We start from the raw sequence: 18,011 nt of genomic DNA, 5'->3' as shown, positions 1-18,011 counted from the left end.
TCGAGAAACTGCAGCGGCGTTTTTCTTCTTCTTCTTCTTTTTTGTTTTTTTTTTTTTTTTTTTTTGTTTGGATAAACTTGCCTCTTGCGTGTGAAGGGGAATTTTCGTTCGAGCTGGATATTTCCAAATTTTCACGTCGAGAGAGATTCTTGATTAATAAATTATTGAGGAATTTCTTCGTTGAAAATCGAAAAGAATATATCGTTTCTTTCAATAATCTACATCGTGTTGTTTTTTTTTTTTTTTTATTGAAATTGCAAAGGCATTGCAAGTTTTGTTAACTTAGGAAGATTTGAGACTGTTATTAATATAAACAGAGAATTTGAACAGAGATATTTTGGAGTTTTGCATTTTCGAATTTTCTACAAACGCATCAAAATATTATCACACTTTATAATCTTAAACCTTTCGCTCGTCAAAAACGTAATTACTAACTGTTCTATTAATTGCGTGGCGCGAAATTTAATTCGTATCTCAAATCGATGCAGCGAAACTAGACCAATCCCTAAACTTCTCAGTTTAAAATTTCTCCTTGAAATCCAGCCGGGTAAATTCAGAGAAGCTTTGTTAGACTAAAGTGAAAACGTATTCCGAAATACCTCGGGGGTAGCAGTCTCCAAAGCGGAGATGCAGCAAAATGCAACAACGTGCACGTTTATTCGAAACTAGAGCGAAATTACGTTGTTTCCACTTGGTTCTTTGTCTCGAGAACCACCTCGGAACTGCTTTCGCCACGAATGGAAACGAGATGGAAGATGCATAAGAAAGCTGATTGTGAGCGAAACGAATAAAGGTACATACATACTGAAACACGTCAGCTAGCCAATGAGAAGTTAGACGGAAGTAAAGAGAAGGTAGAAAGAGAAAAAAGGCGAGGAGGAGGTGAACCGATAGGCGCGAAAGAAGTATAATAGAAAAGCAACGGCCCCACAGTTAATCGCGAAAGAGATTTTTACGATGACTCGCGAACGTTTCCTCATGTCACGCTCCGTAATTAACATCTGATTTAAATAAAATACGTAATCGCGTTCGTTCGTTATTTATATTGGAGTCGAAATAAAATTAGAGTTATTCACGTATTTATTTTTTATTACATGTTTTGTGTTTTATATCACGCGTTATCATTATATTATACTTTTTATTGTTATACATATATTTACGTTGCGTTTAATATTTTTATTACGTTATTACATTACAATTTATTATAATTAAAATATAATAAAATATTAATAAAAATATTATTTTAAATATATTAAAATTATTTTTTTATTATAATTATTTTGAATATTAATAAAATATTTATTTTAAATATATTAAAATTATTTTATTATGATTTTTTTGAATATTAATAAAAATATTGTTTTACATATATCAAAATTATTTTATTATGATTTTTTTGAATATTAATAAAAATATTATTTTAAATTATAATAAAAATATTATTCTACTGCAATTTACCATTTGTTTCTCAATTGTGACAAATGATAGACGAGTCTAATAATTCCAAGATCTTCTACTTAAATCTGTGAAATACTGTTTTTATATATTTCATAAAAATTTCAGGTATTTTACATGTATCTAGTAATTTAAACATTAAACGTAATTTAGTTTATTTGTTCTTCCTTACTGTTTCGTGGCTTTGTTCGTTCTATCGCGAGCTTTCTCGATTCAACGTCACGTGTTATATAAGAGCACTATTCTAACGTAAAAGTCTCGTGTCACGCTTCGGATGACAAACGTTGATGATAGTCATTGACTTGCATTCAAGCCTAGGCAAGCCGCGCCGCGAAATAAACGACAACGGATTTGTTACATGCTCTTGAATACACGGATTTCGACGTGCGCTCGTACGAGACATTTTTCTTTGCAAGGTGGCAAGTGAATCACGTTTCCCTTCTCGCGCTTTATAGAATAACAACTGTCTACACTTTGGAACAGTTGCGACGTAATTGTAAATTAATTCCAATTTTAATATTTGTGTAGTAGTCCAGAGTTTGAAAACAATAATCGCAATTTATAAAACCAAAACTTTTACTACACATTTCACTGTCATTTCACACGTGTAAGCAGCTACGACTATTAATTAATAGTTAATAATGTTTCTCTTTTACAAGGAAGTTTTAGTTAGATTTCTCAGTTCAGGCAGAAACAAATTCGGGGTGTCAGCAATGCTAATTAAATTTATTATATCTTAATTATTATTAATTAATTATTTATGAATTAAATTAAACCAGGGTAGAAAAAAATGATATTAAAAACATCAAGAAATAACTTCTTTTAAATAACAAAAATTATTATCGACAATCTTCGAAACAGTTCGATTAGATTCCAGTCCTCTCGTTACAATGTTCTCAGATGTCACGATCGATTTACCTTAAAAAAGAAAAAAGAAAAAAAAAGATACAGGAGCAAGTGGATTAAAAAGAGCACGACGTTCGAGCGTTCAAGAAGAAGGATGCCAAAAAAAAAAAAAGGAAGCTACGAGCTACACACTGAGGAACTGAAGGAAAAAAGTTGAAGGAGGATGAAGAAAAAGAAAGCGGCACATACTTGAGGAACTCCTTCCAGAAGGGGAGGAGTGAAGACGGGATGAAGAAGGGTTGACGTTCAAGGGATGAGAAAGGGAGAGAAGAGCCATCTGACGTGGAAAAGGAGACAAAAGAGTGAAAAGGAGATAGAGGAGAGAAACGAGAGAGAAGATACACAGGGGGGGGGGGGGAATGGATAGAGGAAACAAGAGAGAGGAGAGAAGAAGATACATACACAAGAGAGAGGAAAAAGGGAGGAAGATAAAGAGAGGAAGGAGAGGAAGTAAAAGGGAAGGACGTGGAGGCAAAAAGGAGTGAAAGAACACGGAGACAGAAGATCGAAAGGGGTGGAGGACAGAGAGCAAGAGAGGAGAGGCAGGGAACGAGAGAAGGAGATAGAGAGAAAGAGAAAAATGTGGAAAAAAAAGAGAGAGAAAGGAGAGGGAAGGAGCGAAACGACCTTGTTAAGTAGGAGGTGCGTGGCACGCATGGCGACGCAAACACAAGGCGTGGCTCGAAAGAGTTTCGACCCTATGTGTTCTTTATCCCTGGTACCCGCTGGCACACGTCGTACACCCACGATTGGAACGATCCACGACCCACGTTTATCTGCAGCACGCGTTACGTCATGCGAGCGAGTATCTCGACGCGGTGGAATAACGACGAGTAAAACGTGAAAGAGCGCCGCGTGTGTGGGAGAGACGCCGTGAGAATTCATTCGGTAGATCTGATTCCGACAGTTCGCCGCGGGAATCGATCGTCGACCGGCGTGCCGCGGCTTCTTCTTCTTCTTTTTTTTTTTTTTTCAGTTATTTTGGTTATTTACGTTCTTCTGGCGCTAATTTCCTTTTTCTTTTTTTTCTTTTCTTTTTTCTCTCTCTTTCTCGCGTCGTTCGATTTGGTTTCTCGCGGTGTGCAGTGGCGCAGTGGCATTTTCGGGCGTCGCGACGCGTCGAGGAGAAGTCGAGAGATGATGAGGAGTCGCGTTGGCGATTCGAGCCGGCAGATATGAGCGGAGGCGGAAGTATCGATAGGTGAGAGTCGGACGGACGAAGGTTCCGGCAGGAGCGTAGAGATGGCTGCTGCGGGAAGAAGAACCGAAGAAAATGTGCAAATTTTTTCTAAATATTTATTTAATAAATCTCTACAAACACTTCGTAGGATCAACTGGCTCTGTTGGATACTGGACGGAATCTCAAATCTTGTTACACATTGTTATAATTTCGTTTTCGGAGTAACATACAACTCGTTCGATTAATCGATTCAATTGTAAAGTACAAAAATCAATATATATATATATATATATATATATCGATATATTGATTACGATTTCTATTTCTATTTTGTCTTTTCTCTTCGGCGTCAAAATTGAAAAAATGTCTGCAATTTCTGGCGTCTACAATGCGCAAACAGTTATTTTGAAGGATATTAAGAAGTTTCTATATTGGAGTTAAATAATCACAACCTCTTGCGCTGGAATGACGTACCACGTCATTCCACGTAGGTTGAGAACTTTTTGTCCCAAAATTGTAATATATATAATTGTAATATATATAATTCTCAGTTTCAAGTGTACTTAAGTAAAACAAAATAGGCAAAACAAATAATAAATTTGTTACTTCTTGATAATTTCTATCCGGTGATATCATACCGATGAGTTCAAAAAGAAAGCGACGAATTGTTGTGTACGGTCACTCGTTATGGTCCGCAATCAGTTGCCAGCGCAACGTGGTTAAGCTTCACGAAAGTGTAATCTTTGAAATTAATTATTAAAACAGTCGATCGTGTCTGCTAGTAAAAACTTACTAATAAATTCATACTATTCGTTAAAACACTCACAATTTGTACTGAAACAAACAGAGCAACCGTAATTTTATTACTTAGTTGATTCTTAACCTCTTGCGCTGGAATGACGTGCCAGCTTTTTGTCACAAAATTGCAATATTTTCTCAGTTTCAACTACATTTAAGTAAAACAAAATAAGCAAGACAAATAATACATTTATTACTTCTCGATAATTTCTATCCAGTGATATCATACCGACGAGTTCTTCGAAAAGAATGCGACGAATTATTGTATACGGTTTGGTCGCTCGTTATGGTCCGCAATCAGTTGCCCGGCGCAACGTGGTTGAACGCACGCGACACGCGTGTAAGGTCGTGAAACGCGCGTATTAAACGTATTAATCCTTCGAATTGCCTCGAATCTCGGCACGAATTAGCGGCACGCGTTCCCCGCAGAAGCCATAGAAATGACAAAAAAAATCGGAACGTTCGTTCACGGTGGCACGGCCCTTTTGTGCCGCTACGGTGAAATATCGCGGGCGCAGTCGTTCAAACTTGAGCTTACAGCCGCGTGATTTATCAGACGAGGAGGTTCGCATATTGCGAACGCGCCGTATCCGCGTCACAGTTTTTCATTTCGCGTTTATTGCCGGGCGGCGCGCGCGGAACGCTGTGGCGCGCGCGAAAATGGAAGTGGGAAAAATTTATACGAACGCGCGTATCTGTCTTTCAGGGATCGTGGTGTCGAACGCAGGAGCCGGCGGTGTTCCGGTCGGGATCGCGGTGGCCAGGCAGAGATTGCAGCATCAGGAAACGTCCACCTCGATGCGCAATGTTTCCCTGAGTCATCACACCTCGCATCACGCGAGCTATCATCACTTCCAGCCCGACAACCTGGGTAAGTTCTCCTTCTTTTATTTCTCTTACCATCTCTCATCTATGTTTTTTCGCGAGAAATCTGCGAAAATTCGGTGGAAATGCGTGTATTGTTCGTGCTCCGATTTCAGATTGGTTCGGAATTCGGAATTTTTGAATGGAGAAATACCTGTTATATTTTAATTTTTTATTAATAATAAATAATATTTTAAGAAATACCTAAGAAATATATTTCTTAAAATATAATATATTTTAATTTTATATTAATAATAAATAATGTTATATTTTAAGAAATACCTAAGAAATTTCTTAAAATATAATATTATATTTTAATTTTATATTAATAATAAATTTATATTAATATTATATTTTAAGAAATACCTAAGAAATATATTTCTTAAAATATAATAATATTATATTTTAATTTTATATTAGTAATAAATAATATTATATTTTAAGAAATGCCTAATCTAACTTAAACTTAAACTTAACCTAAACCCGAAAAAGTCCTAAGTTGAAACTTGTTAGAACTGTCAAAGAATGATCGAAGTGATCGATTTGTAGATTTCATGGATTTGCACGGATTGCTTGGATTTTCTCATAAGATCTTACAAGTTTACTATTAAGGACGCGCACAGTGTTTTTTCCCCCTTTTTTTTAGAGATAGCACAACAAAATATGATCAGAATGTTCTTTGTTTGATTTTCTACTTCGAAATCGATGTCAAACAAAAATATCGTGCATTTTCTTTCTTCAAAACAAGCTTGAACAGTTAGTTGTCAGGTTACGCGATGAATTTACGGTTTAAAATGAAGTTAATTGCATTTCGCGAGATACGTATATTTTTTTTAAAAAAAGAGGCAGTTATTTTTTGGCCAACCTAATAATTTTTCATTCTTCAAACAAAAAAAAAAAAACAAAAAACAATAAAAGAGTCGAAGAGTTGCAAACTTCAAAGTGGCAGAAAAACGAAAAGAAGGAACAAAAAAGAATTGTTTAACCGAAGTACGAGGCAAAAGCATCGAGTGCTTCGAGAAATGCTGAGAGAAATAAAAAAAAAAAAGAAAAAAAGCGAATCGAACACGCGAATAGGGGTGAGGTAGTGCTTTTTAAGGCGCCTTTTGAGAAACCTGCACAACAATCGTGGAAAGGAGTTGCTCCGCAGATCCTTAAAGACGCCAGCCACAATATCGTTTCAGCGAAATAATTATATCGCGATTAAATCGTAGAAAAAGAGCACGCGATGCACAAAGCCGGACTATAGGGACAAGCTGAGCGTTTTCGACAGAGAACAATGCGCGGAGTATTTTCGTGGAAAGTTGCTTGTGTTCTCAAAGACATTCGTCCAAAGGAAAATAACCGTGGAAGGGTGGGAGAAAGTAAACAATAAAGAGATAAATCACTCCCTTTTTCTTTTGACAGACGGTATACAGTTGTTGAGTGTTGTTCGAGAAGAGAAATCATCGTACGAAGATGATTAAATGGCGAGAGTTCTTGTTGATGAAACACTAAAAGTTTGAAATATTTTTTGTTCCAGGCAACCATTTTAATAAAGTCGTAACGTATTATTTTATATTTCCCGAGAAAATTGAGAATTTTGTCGCTACGATCTGCAAATTTTTAACTCTATCCTCGATTCTGATCGAAAAGGAAATTTTTGACAGAGAAACACAGTGTTCTGCATTATAAGTAATCAACACGTTAAATAATAATTTTCAATGCCGTTTCACACTGGAATCTATTGAAATTGAAATTATTAAAACAAGAGACGTGCAAAATCATCTTTCACAAATTGTATTGCATTTTTCATCGAAACAGTTCATTGATGAAAACAGTCATGTTAATTAAATCTCTTCTATTCTTTTCATTCGGTCCAACATTAATCAACGTTCAATGTTCTATTCTTTTCTTTTCTTTTTTTATTAGATATTGTGAAATAAAAAAGAAATCCCTTCTTCATAGACGCAGCGTATCGTGCGTGGAACCGAAATCAAGAACGTTGTTACAGGAACGTTTCCCCTCCGCGACTTTTATCCGCTTTTGATACGCAATAACGCTCAGGGTCGACCACATTCGCGTGTATGAAAGCCGGCGAGAAAAACTCATTCTAGGCTAATTACTTTTCATACCTGTCCGACTATGTGTTGGTTGTACATTGTTCAGCGCACGGCGCTTAAGGCGCATTCATTGCATCACCTATTCCTTCTGACGATCCTTTTTCTTCTTCTTCTTCTTCTTCTTCTTTTTTATTCTCTCTCTCTCTCTCTCTCTCTCTCTCTATTTCTCTGTCCGTCGACACTGATATTTTAGAGAGAGAGGCGCGCGACTCGAATTATTCGCCAGTGATATGAGAATTTTCGTATGAAACAACAAGCTTCCCACCGAATTTTTCGTATCGAAATATCCGAGCGAATGAATTTCACACCGAGTCGAATGGCTGTCGTAATCTGAATTCCGATGCTGGTATTTTTCTGTCCGTTTTAATGATACAGTAGCAGATAAATGGAATTTCTTTTTTTTTTTTTTTTTTTTTTACCGGCGCATTTCAAAACTGGTTGACAGTATGAAACAGAAGAATTTTTGGAATCGGATGAATGATATGGATAGGATAGTTCAAGCAGGACTTGTTGGAGAAAAATTTAATAAGGATATGTGACAGAAGAGAAAGAAAAAGATTAGTACAAATACCAGTATAAATAATATAATGAATTAGTACAAATAGCAGGAGAATCTTAGAGATTGGAACAGTATGAATTTCAAACAGGATGTCGGCTGTATATTTAACTTCTTCGTAAACATTCGAGGACAATCAGAGATTAATTGCAATTGAAATTTTGAATACTTGTATTGGAGTTGTTTTTAAAGTAATTTCAATTTTCTGTGTGTGTTTAAAGGAAAATTTATAATTTTGTAATTATTTCTAATCGAGGAAAACGGAGATCATTTATGAAAGTATTAAGAACGTCAGAAAAAGAATAGAATATAAAATTATTGTATTAAAATTACTTTATAAATATTATTATATGTTATTATAAATATTATACAATATATATTATATAATATTATAATACAAATATTATTATTATTATATATATATGTGTGTGTTTTTATGATTACGTACTATAATACGAGATAAAAAATTGTAACTAAAGAGAGTTGCTGATCTTTTCAACTCTGTAAGTTGAAACATAAAGAAATTATTTCTTAAAATTTACACTATCTTTCTGTAATAAATAAATCTACAAGAATAAGTTCTTCTTTCGAAAGACTTCCGTCTATACGAATCATCTTCGAATAATCCCCGAATACAATCCTCCGTGGAAACCACGAGGAATTTTCTCAAATCAACAAATCTTTTTTAAAATATTTTTACTCGAAAGAATCCTACAAAATTAATCGACTCGTCAGACGTATGTACATACGCGTTCTCGATCTTTTTAACAATTAAATCGAACACTCGATCTTAATTTTTCCCAACAACAGAAAATCAAGCAGCACTTTCAATCGATTCACGAGCGTGCGTTAATCGCGAGATGATTCCCATCGTTATCGGCGAGTTCATCGTTACGTACACGCGGGAAGTTTATACCTTTGTTACACGATCTCTCTCACCTGTGGAATATTAGGTACATTTCCACACGGAGGTTACTCACAAGCGTTTGCTGCGTAAGTGCGGCTGTTTTCATTTGAGACGGTGCTGCTGCAGCAGCCATCGGCATTCCTAAAGCGAGCTGAAACATCTGGGCGGAATATTAACGAGGGACACCGAGGGGCTGTCGACGTTCTTTCGAAAAATTCCTTTTCCGTCGTCCGAGGGGGCACGAGACCGATCGTCTTTCCACGTCGTGCGACAAAATTTCCCCGTGGCCGTGCATTTCTCCTTTTGCATCGCGAAATATTTCGCGTAGTCGCGAGACACTGAGAATTTTTCTTTCCGAAGAGTTTCTTCGCGAAGAGACACCTCTCTGCTTGCATAATACAAATTCTCTGGACGTTGTTGCGATTTCATTATTCCGTAAATTTCTCGGAGTACGATTGATCTTCTTATCTGCTATCGAGATTAGAAAGTTCCGAGTAGTAAATTTCTGTTGTTTAACCATTCGAATTTTCTTCGAATCGCTAATTTCTTCCTACGTTTAATTCTATTCCTGGTGAGAAAAATTCAATTTGAAATCGAATTTCGATCAGGCTCGTTATTTCAACCGCTTGCTCTGGCGGACTGATTGCGGACCATAACGAGCGACCAAACCGTGTACAATAATTCGTCGTTTTCTTCTTAAACTCGTCGGCATCGATATCACCGGTTAGAGATTATTGAGAAGTAATAAATTTATTATTTGTTTTGCCTGGGTTATACTTAAATATAATCAAAGGTGAGAAAATACTGCAATTTTAGGACAAAAAATTCTCGACGTTCGTGGCACGTCATTCCAACGCAAGAGGTTTAACCACTTGCGCTAACAACTGACTGCGGACCATAACGAGTGACCTAACAATAATTCTTTTTCAACTCGTCGATATCACTGGAAATTATCGAGAAGTAATAAATTTATTATTTGTGTTTGTTTGGGTTATACTCAAATACTTGAAACTGAGAAAATATTGCAATTCTGGGACAAAGAATTCTCGAAATTGCGTAGCACGCCATTCCAGCGCAAGAGGTTAAGGTGGACGCAGGTATTTCTTTTATTCATTGTTTTTAATCAATAAAATATATTTGTGGTGTAAAATTGATACAAAAGGAGAGATTGTAAAAGAATGATTTATTACACGATATAATGAAGTTTAAAGAGTCACAAGTATCTATTAAATTCGGAAAGATTTTTGTTTTTGTATGACTCAACTACTAAAACAGCATGGTCGTGTTTGTGGTATAAATTTTCTGGACACCGTTGCAATTTCTCGAAGCAACGCTGGTATTCTTGTCTATGGAATATGACTGATTTTTCTTACTGCTGGTAAGAAATTTATGAGGAGGTAACGTTATCGAAAAGAATCAGTGAAATATATCAATGGTGTAAGTATAGAGATTGATAAATATAGAAGATATAAAATATAGTGCAATTTAAAAAAAATCACGTCGTATTTATTAAATTTGAAAAAAGTTTTCGCACGGTTTAATTATTGTGCAATAATACCATTGTAGATGATTATATATTTCGCACGTGTTTTAACCTCGTATTCTTCCGAAGATCTTAACGACGAGATTAAACATACAATCTAGACGAGATAGTGTATCGTCGAATATAAAATTTAAACACACATGTCATGTTACAGGTGACATTCAATGATTCGAATAATATTTAGCTTGTCACGGCGCAAAATTTTCTCGATTATTATTAAAATAAATATATATTACACGAGCGCGTGCGAAATCGCTTGTCCCTTGATATCGCGAAGGAGCTTCCATTCTTACGGCAGGTGCATGATTCAGAGAGATAGACGATGTACAAGGTGGCTGCCCGAGGTAAACGTGACGTTGGAAACGACGTGAAGTCTGCGATAAACCTGTAAAGAGGAAACTTCGAAAGCTCGAAAGAGCGAGGATATCGATAAAAGTTGCCAGCCAGGATAAATTAATTAACGTTTCGTTGAAATATTCATTACTACCGGCCGCGGGACGAAACCTTTCCCCGTTTGCAATTTTAATATTCGCAACACGTGTAGCGCACCGCGTTTTTTTTATTTTATTTTTCAAGCATGATCCGCCGATGTAATTAACTACGAACTGAAGAATTTTTAATTTCCTTGATAACAAATGTCTTTTCTGTAGCCAGGTGAACAAAGACTAGACGATGTTGGGATGGATCGTCGAATTTTCGTTCTGATACTTTGCGATAATTGTTTCGTCAATTTTCAATTTTCATGAAAAAAAGAAAGTTTCGACTTTTTGTTAGAATTTGTAAATTTCTGATACTGATATTCGTAATATGATAAGATTTCAAATATAATAAATAGTATGATTAACTTCGAACTGAAGGATTTTTAATACGTCTTTCTTTTTTTTTTTTTTTCTTTAATCGATGAAAAATGAAGTAGATTTTGAAATTTCAGAATTTCGATTTGCAGAATTACTTTGGACTTTGGGCGATAATTATTTCATTTTGCGAAAGGAATCTGTAAATTTCTGACACGTCGAAATTATCGGGTTGCGATATTGCAATTTTAATATTCGTAATACGATAACCTTTCAAATATAATGGCGAGGTATGATTAATTTCGCACCGGAGATTTTTTAATACGTTTTTGAATTTGAAAATTTCGAAGCTCCGACCGTCTGTTAGAATTATTTCATATGAAAGCGACTTGCAAATTCCAATATATCGAAATTATCTACCAGTGCGGTTTCAATATTCCCAGCACGTGTAGCACGTTGGATTTTCAATATATAGTTGCGAATATAATTAACTGCGAACTGAAGAATGATGATAAATTTTCAAAGCTCGGAGAACGAAGAATATCGCAATGATGAAAAGAAGGATTTTTAAATTTTGGAGCTTCAATTTTTATGAGAGTTGTTTTGAAAAAAAAAAGAAGAAACTATTTTATGAAAATTACACTTGCAAGTTACGTCGAAATCATTTACGACCATCCAGAACGTGCTGAAACGATGACTGGAAGAGATGACTTCAGATACGAAAACAGTATAAGTCGCATCGTGCGATATCTTGGTAACAGATGTTTGTTATCACTTGGAAACGATCCGCGCAGCAGTCTCGGCGACACGAGATTTTCGATTTCGTTGCTATTTTTTTTTTTTTTTTTTTGGAAGCGCAAGCTAGCGAAATAAAAGTACTTTCAGATGACCTAATTGAGATATTTTCTGCTCCGTGTTTGTTCAAGATTAAAAGACAACAATTTTTCCTTGGAAGTTATTTCATACAATTTAGTTACTTTATACGATCGAAATTTGTATAATAAACATCTATTGACTCTCGTGCAATGAGAACTGACGAATTCAAATAACTCGATTCGACAACTAAAAAAATTAGTTTAACCGAGTACTAATTAAAGTCCAGTTGATATATAAATAGAATTAAAATATCATAATTACCAGAGTTTGATATTTAAATTAATTACCAATGGATGTTTAAAATATCCAAGATACAAAAAATTTGGACAAAGTGCATGTAAGAAAATATGAGAAAGTAGATTTAACGAAATTACTTCTTGAAGCTTCCTCGCAAAGATATAAAATTGTATGAACGTTCCGAGTCTAGTAATTAGTGTCTGTATTTTAATTATCGAGTAATTAACGCTAGATCACGAGAAATAAACGACACGACAAGTAAAAGGAAAAAAGAGAAAAACAGCACCAAGTCAGAGAGACGAAAGAAGAAGGAGTATTTGTAGCTGCATTGCGCGAGATTCTTCCCTTGTGATTATCCGTGGATCTCCCCGGATGTATCGGAGGATGTGCAATCGTTGCGTGGAATATCGATACTTTTTCGCGCGAGCGACTCGCGTTACGGGTCGTTCGTCGCGGAACGAGACCAAGGCCGGGATTTTTCTGGACGTGAATAATTTCGCAGTGAAATCGCGACGGCGATTATTATCCGTTCCTTTCGGGTAGAAATATTCCCAATCGTAGCAAGATGTCGGATGGAAATGAGCCGGGTGTTTTAGGGAATTTTAGGGAAACAAAAGTTTTTCCTTCTTTTCTTGTTAATTAACGTTCGCTCGACATTAACGAAGAGGAGGGTATTTTTAGGAAAAAAGAAAGGGAGACGGAATATTAGTTTTGGAATGAAAGAGAGGACTTGAAGGTTTCAAAAAGGGATTATAGAGAAGGTTGTTCTTGAAGAGAGAAGATTAGTTTTTGAAAAGAGAATCTGAAGTGTCATATATTATTTGACTTTCTTTTCGGGAAATATTAACTGGAAAATTTGGGTTTTTCAGCGTAGACATTGCCATTTCTCAGTGACATTTTAAATTCGACTTTAAATATTGTGACAAATTGAAAGTTTCTCTGCTTCAAATAAATATTCTCGCAATTAACTTCGAACGAGATCAAGGAGATATTATCTCTTTAATTGCGAAAATATCTAATTGAAACAGAGGAACTTTCAATTTGTCGCAATATTTAAAATCGTGACTCCGCGTTCTTATGAGAGATACATGTGTCTAATAATAAAATAAAATTACTTTCTAATGTGTATCAAATATTTATTACACGATATTTTCTACTTTTAATATTAAACACATAATGTCACGAAACGTTTCAAAATTGTATCATTCGTCGTAATCAAATTCAACGTACACATTCCTACAACAACGAAGAAAAAAAAGAGATAGATACAGTTACTAAAAGTCGAGAAACTACACGTACGTAAATTCGTACGAGGCGATTACTTACTCGAATCGATCACGGATAATGGCACCGGGTATGATCTCACCCCCAGTTCGGATATGAATCATAGACCGAGACGAAGATAAATGAGGATGAAGACGACCGTTGTATCTGACACAGGAAGACAGGAATCTTCGTCGTAGCCGTCACTTGTTCCTTGTTGCACAATGCTGAAATAGTATCCGCAGCGCACTATTCCATTGTTGCACACCCCCCGGCATGCACTATCCCATTGTCACGAGCCAGATAAAATGGCAACGTTGAACATATAGAGACGAAAATAGGCTTGACAGCCAGCAAAACACGCTGTGTGTCTCTTATCGTTCCAGGAATCGTCATCACTCCAGCGTAATTCAACTCTTCCTCCAGTCTTCTTCGAGTCGATTTTTAGCATGAATTTTGTTAATCGTCGAAACGATGGAAACGAACGATGTTTCGGGATTGTTTGGAAACTTTCTTTCGGAATTGGAGGGTCTCAGAATCTTTTTTTTTTTTTCCTTTTAGAATTGTAAATAAGGTTTCAGCAGAAATTTAATCACAGGAAGAAAAAAGAATGGATTATAGTACTGTTGTAGGGTATAGAGTGTAACGAGAGTGATAAGTGAAAAATTTACTTGATGTTACTTCGAATTATTATTTTTTATATGAAGGTTTTTTTTGAAATGCGGGTGGTTTTTTATTTATTAAAAGAACAAGAATTTTTTTTAGAAATAGAGACTTTATAAATCGCGTTTTAACGTAGTAAGTTTCATCGTGTCAAGCAGTGAAAACTTTTACACGTCTCAACTTTCACCTGAGACGCATTGAATGTTAAATATTATTCGGAATGACTCAACTTTAGAATGTTGTTTGCGTCGCTATGACCGATTTAAAACCAAATAAAATGAAAATATGAAATTTTATCTTTATTTTATTTTTAAACTAGAACTATTAAACCTCTATGATAACGAGTTGCAATATTCCAAACTACCTCGATTAAATTTCGATTAAACGCTATAAATCGAAATACGAGCAACTAAATGTCCGATTTTGTTTAATTCGCTTAGATTATTCAAAATTAGTAAGGATTCAACAAACTTCGAATCATCTGAATTGATATTCTTATTATTTAATCTTCTCAACTTTCATCCTACAAATCGGAGCACGCGCAACGTCTTCAATTCTATTTTATTCGTTTGAACAACCCGTAATGAGCGTTGATCGATCGATAATTATTTTTAAGAATATTTTCAATACTCGATTTTTTAAAAACTCGAAACAATCACCGAGAAATTAGAGCACGAATATTTCAATTCTACTTTATTCGTTTGAACAATCATCAACTATGAACAAAACAATCTGTAACCATGTCAATGAATATTCTTACCAGTCGATCATACCAAATTCAAAACCATCCCCGGAAATTGGAGCACGAGCAACGAGCTCTTCCAATTCTATTCGAATCAGAACTCGCCACGATCACTGAACAAACCTATATCAATTTCAACGAATATCTCTATCGCTCGTTCTTCCTAAACAACCCTTAAAATCGGAGCAAAACCCATTGCCAAATCTATCAATTCCTTTGAACAATCCTCCCCGATCATTGAACAAAAACACCCACAACCATATTTCACGAACATCCTTATCGCCCCTATCTCGCCAAACTGGAAACCACCCCCAAAATCGGAGCACGAAATCGTCGGATTTATCGGAAATATACACCGACGATTCAGTCAATACGACTGGTGGACATTGAACGTCGAACACAATGACAATCGTACAATAACAGAGTTAACAATAAGCGTGTACGGCTATCCTAATCTCGTCATCTGGATGGAAATGCATCTGACTGGGCCCTGTTGTTGTTAGGTTCGAACACGGCCATGGCGGTAGGCGGTGCGACCCTGGTGCATTGCGGAGGACCTGGAGGGGAGGACCGACCGGCCCACCTTGCCATTCCCTCGGGAGCCCTGGCACCCTCGTTGAACGCCGCTCTTGGCTCCAGCCTGAATTCCAGCCTGAATTCCAGCCTAAATTCCACGTTGGGTAGCATCGGTGCGGCGGCGAGCGCGGCCACTGCTGCCACGGCCGCTGCCACTGCCGCATGGCCGCCAACCTTATGGCAGTACCCCGCGGCGGCCGCGGCTGCTGCAGCTGCAGCTGCAGGTGAGAACCCTCCTCCTTCTTCTGCCTTTTTAACCTTTTCAGCCATTTTCGACGTTGGAAAGGAACATATCAACGAAACTCGTGGAATCGTTCTTGATTGTTAATGAGATAGTGGGATGTGTCGTTGTTTTGGGATGTTCAAGGAAGTGAACCGCCCCCTTTTCTTTCTTTTTGTTATTGAGACGTGAATCCTTCATCTTCTTCTGTCCTTTTAAACTTTTCAGTAATTTGAAAACGAACGTAACATCAACGATACTCGTAAAATCGTTGTTGCTTGTTAATGAGATAGTGGGATGTGTCATTGTTTTGGGCTGTTCAAGGGTGTGAACCGCCCACTTTTCTTTCTTTCTGTTATTGAGATGTGAATTTTCCACCTTCTTCTGTCTTTTTAAGCTTTTCAGTAATTTGAAAACAAACATAACATCAACGATACCCGTGGAATCGTTCATGCTTGTTGATGAGATAGTGGGATGCGTCATTGTTTTTGGAAGTTCAAGGGTGTGAACCGCCTACTTTTCTTTCTTTCTGTTATTGAGACGTGAATTTTCCACCTTCTTCTGTCTTTTTAAGCTTTTCAGTAATTTGAAAACAAACGTAACATCAACGATACCCGTGGAATCGTTCATGCTTGTTGATGAGATAGTGGGATGCGTCATTGTTTTTGGAAGTTCAAGGGTGTGAACCGCCCACTTTTCTTTCTTTCTGTTATTGAGACGTGAATTTTCCACCTTCTTCTGTCTTTTTAAGCTTTTCAGTAATTTGAAAACGATTGTAACATCAACGATACCTGTGAAATCGTTGCTTGTAATGAGATAGTGGGATGTGTCATTGTTTTGGGATGTTCAAGGATGTGAACCGTCCACTTTTCTTTCTTTCTGTTATTGAGACGTGAATCCTCCACCTTCTTCTGTCCTTTTAAGCTTTTCAGTAATTTGAAAACAAACATAACATCAACGATACCCGTGGAATCGTTCATGCTTGTTGATGAGATAGTGGGATGCGTCATTGTTTTTGGAAGTTCAAGATAGTGACTCGCCCACTTTTCTTTCTTTCTGTCATTCTTGGAAAAATTATCTTCTTGCCTTGAAACACCGCTTGTCACGTTCGTGATACGATAATTACGGTTTTGGTTTGAAAAACAAAGAATTTTAGCCATTTCATGTTTAAATTTTCTTTACGTTTAAATTTGAAAATTGGAAAGTACAAATCACATGCGATGTTTCGATATTTTGCGTTTCAACGTGATAATTATAATAACTGATGCTTGTTTGAGAAGTTTGAAAAGAAAATCATAAGGCAAGGGAGTAATTTGGAATGTTTTAAGTTAGTCGTGTTGACATCGCAGTGCACGATGTTCTCAGAAGAACGAATTACTTCGAATAAACTGAAATATTGAATAAATGAGAACAGGAATATTTTTATAATAACATTACATATCTACGTCGGTTTTGGCACCACTTTACCAATGTAATCAAAATTATGACAGTAGAATTTTTTTCTCAATTTATTGAATTTTGAATGTCAAGTGAAAATGAATATAATGACGAAAATTTCTTGAATTTTTCAATCATCTAAGCCTAAAATTTCAATAAGATAACGAAGAATCATTATAAAAAGCATCAAGTTTTTGGAAGTAGTTGTACAAGGGAAACTTCAATGTTCGATAAGAAAAGTATGCATATTCACTGACCCATCCGCCACGTAATATAAAAACCATTTCGGAATAAAATGAATCGCACATTTTGAAAGTAGAGGCTTCAAGGTTTGAGATGAACTCAAGTTTATTAGTGTAGAATTCCATTTTACAAAATAATTCAATATTTAGTGCTCGAGTATTTAACGAGATCTCAAGCTGTATCTCAAGCACTACACAATAATGGACGATCGTGGCAGATAAATTATCACGTTCGAACTTAACTCCGCGTAATCGGAAATAAAGGGGAAAGTAGAAAGCTTGCTGTTTGTCAAATTTATCGTGCACGGGGCTTTACCCGATTCCGCGAATTAGCAACGTTACAACCGACCCGCTCGTTTTTTCCCTCCCTTTTTTTTTCTCCTTTTTTCGGTTAATTCTCTGGCGGATCGCGTGGCGGAATAAATCATTCCCAGTAATCGGATATTTATTTGCAAACCCGTGACCGCCATTTAGTTAAGCCGGGCAAATCTTTTTTGGTGCTCGGATGCGTGAACTCGGGCGCCATACCGCGTTGTTTCTCGCGTGACACCAAGAATATTTTCCAAAAAGTTACCGCCATTAATTTCGTTTATTCGAGCGAAACGCAGGCTCCGACGCAACTGTAGTGAGTTTTGCTCGAAACGAAAAAA

At 36.3% G+C, this 18,011-nt stretch overlaps 1 protein-coding gene across 5 annotated transcripts in view; it reads left to right on the top strand.

Annotated features, from left to right (window-relative positions):
* The window catches only part of LOC122532016, a 182,731-nt gene that overhangs the window by 147,528 nt on the left and 17,192 nt on the right, over positions 1-18,011 (top strand). For all 5 annotated transcript variants that reach the window (XM_043660421.1, XM_043660420.1, XM_043660418.1 and 2 more), the window contains 2 exons: positions 5,046-5,210; positions 15,390-15,686. In XM_043660421.1, the coding sequence (XP_043516356.1) occupies positions 5,046-5,210; positions 15,390-15,686 (462 nt within the window). The remainder of the gene's footprint in view (positions 1-5,045; positions 5,211-15,389; positions 15,687-18,011) is intronic.

Source organism: Frieseomelitta varia, unplaced genomic scaffold (genome assembly GCF_011392965.1).
Source record: "Frieseomelitta varia isolate USP_RPSP 00005682 unplaced genomic scaffold, Fvar_1.2 scaffold_430, whole genome shotgun sequence".
Lineage (NCBI taxonomy): Eukaryota > Metazoa > Arthropoda > Insecta > Hymenoptera > Apidae > Frieseomelitta > Frieseomelitta varia.
The sequence above is the reverse complement of the archived record's forward strand: the minus strand, read 5'-3'. Positions and strand labels throughout refer to the sequence as shown.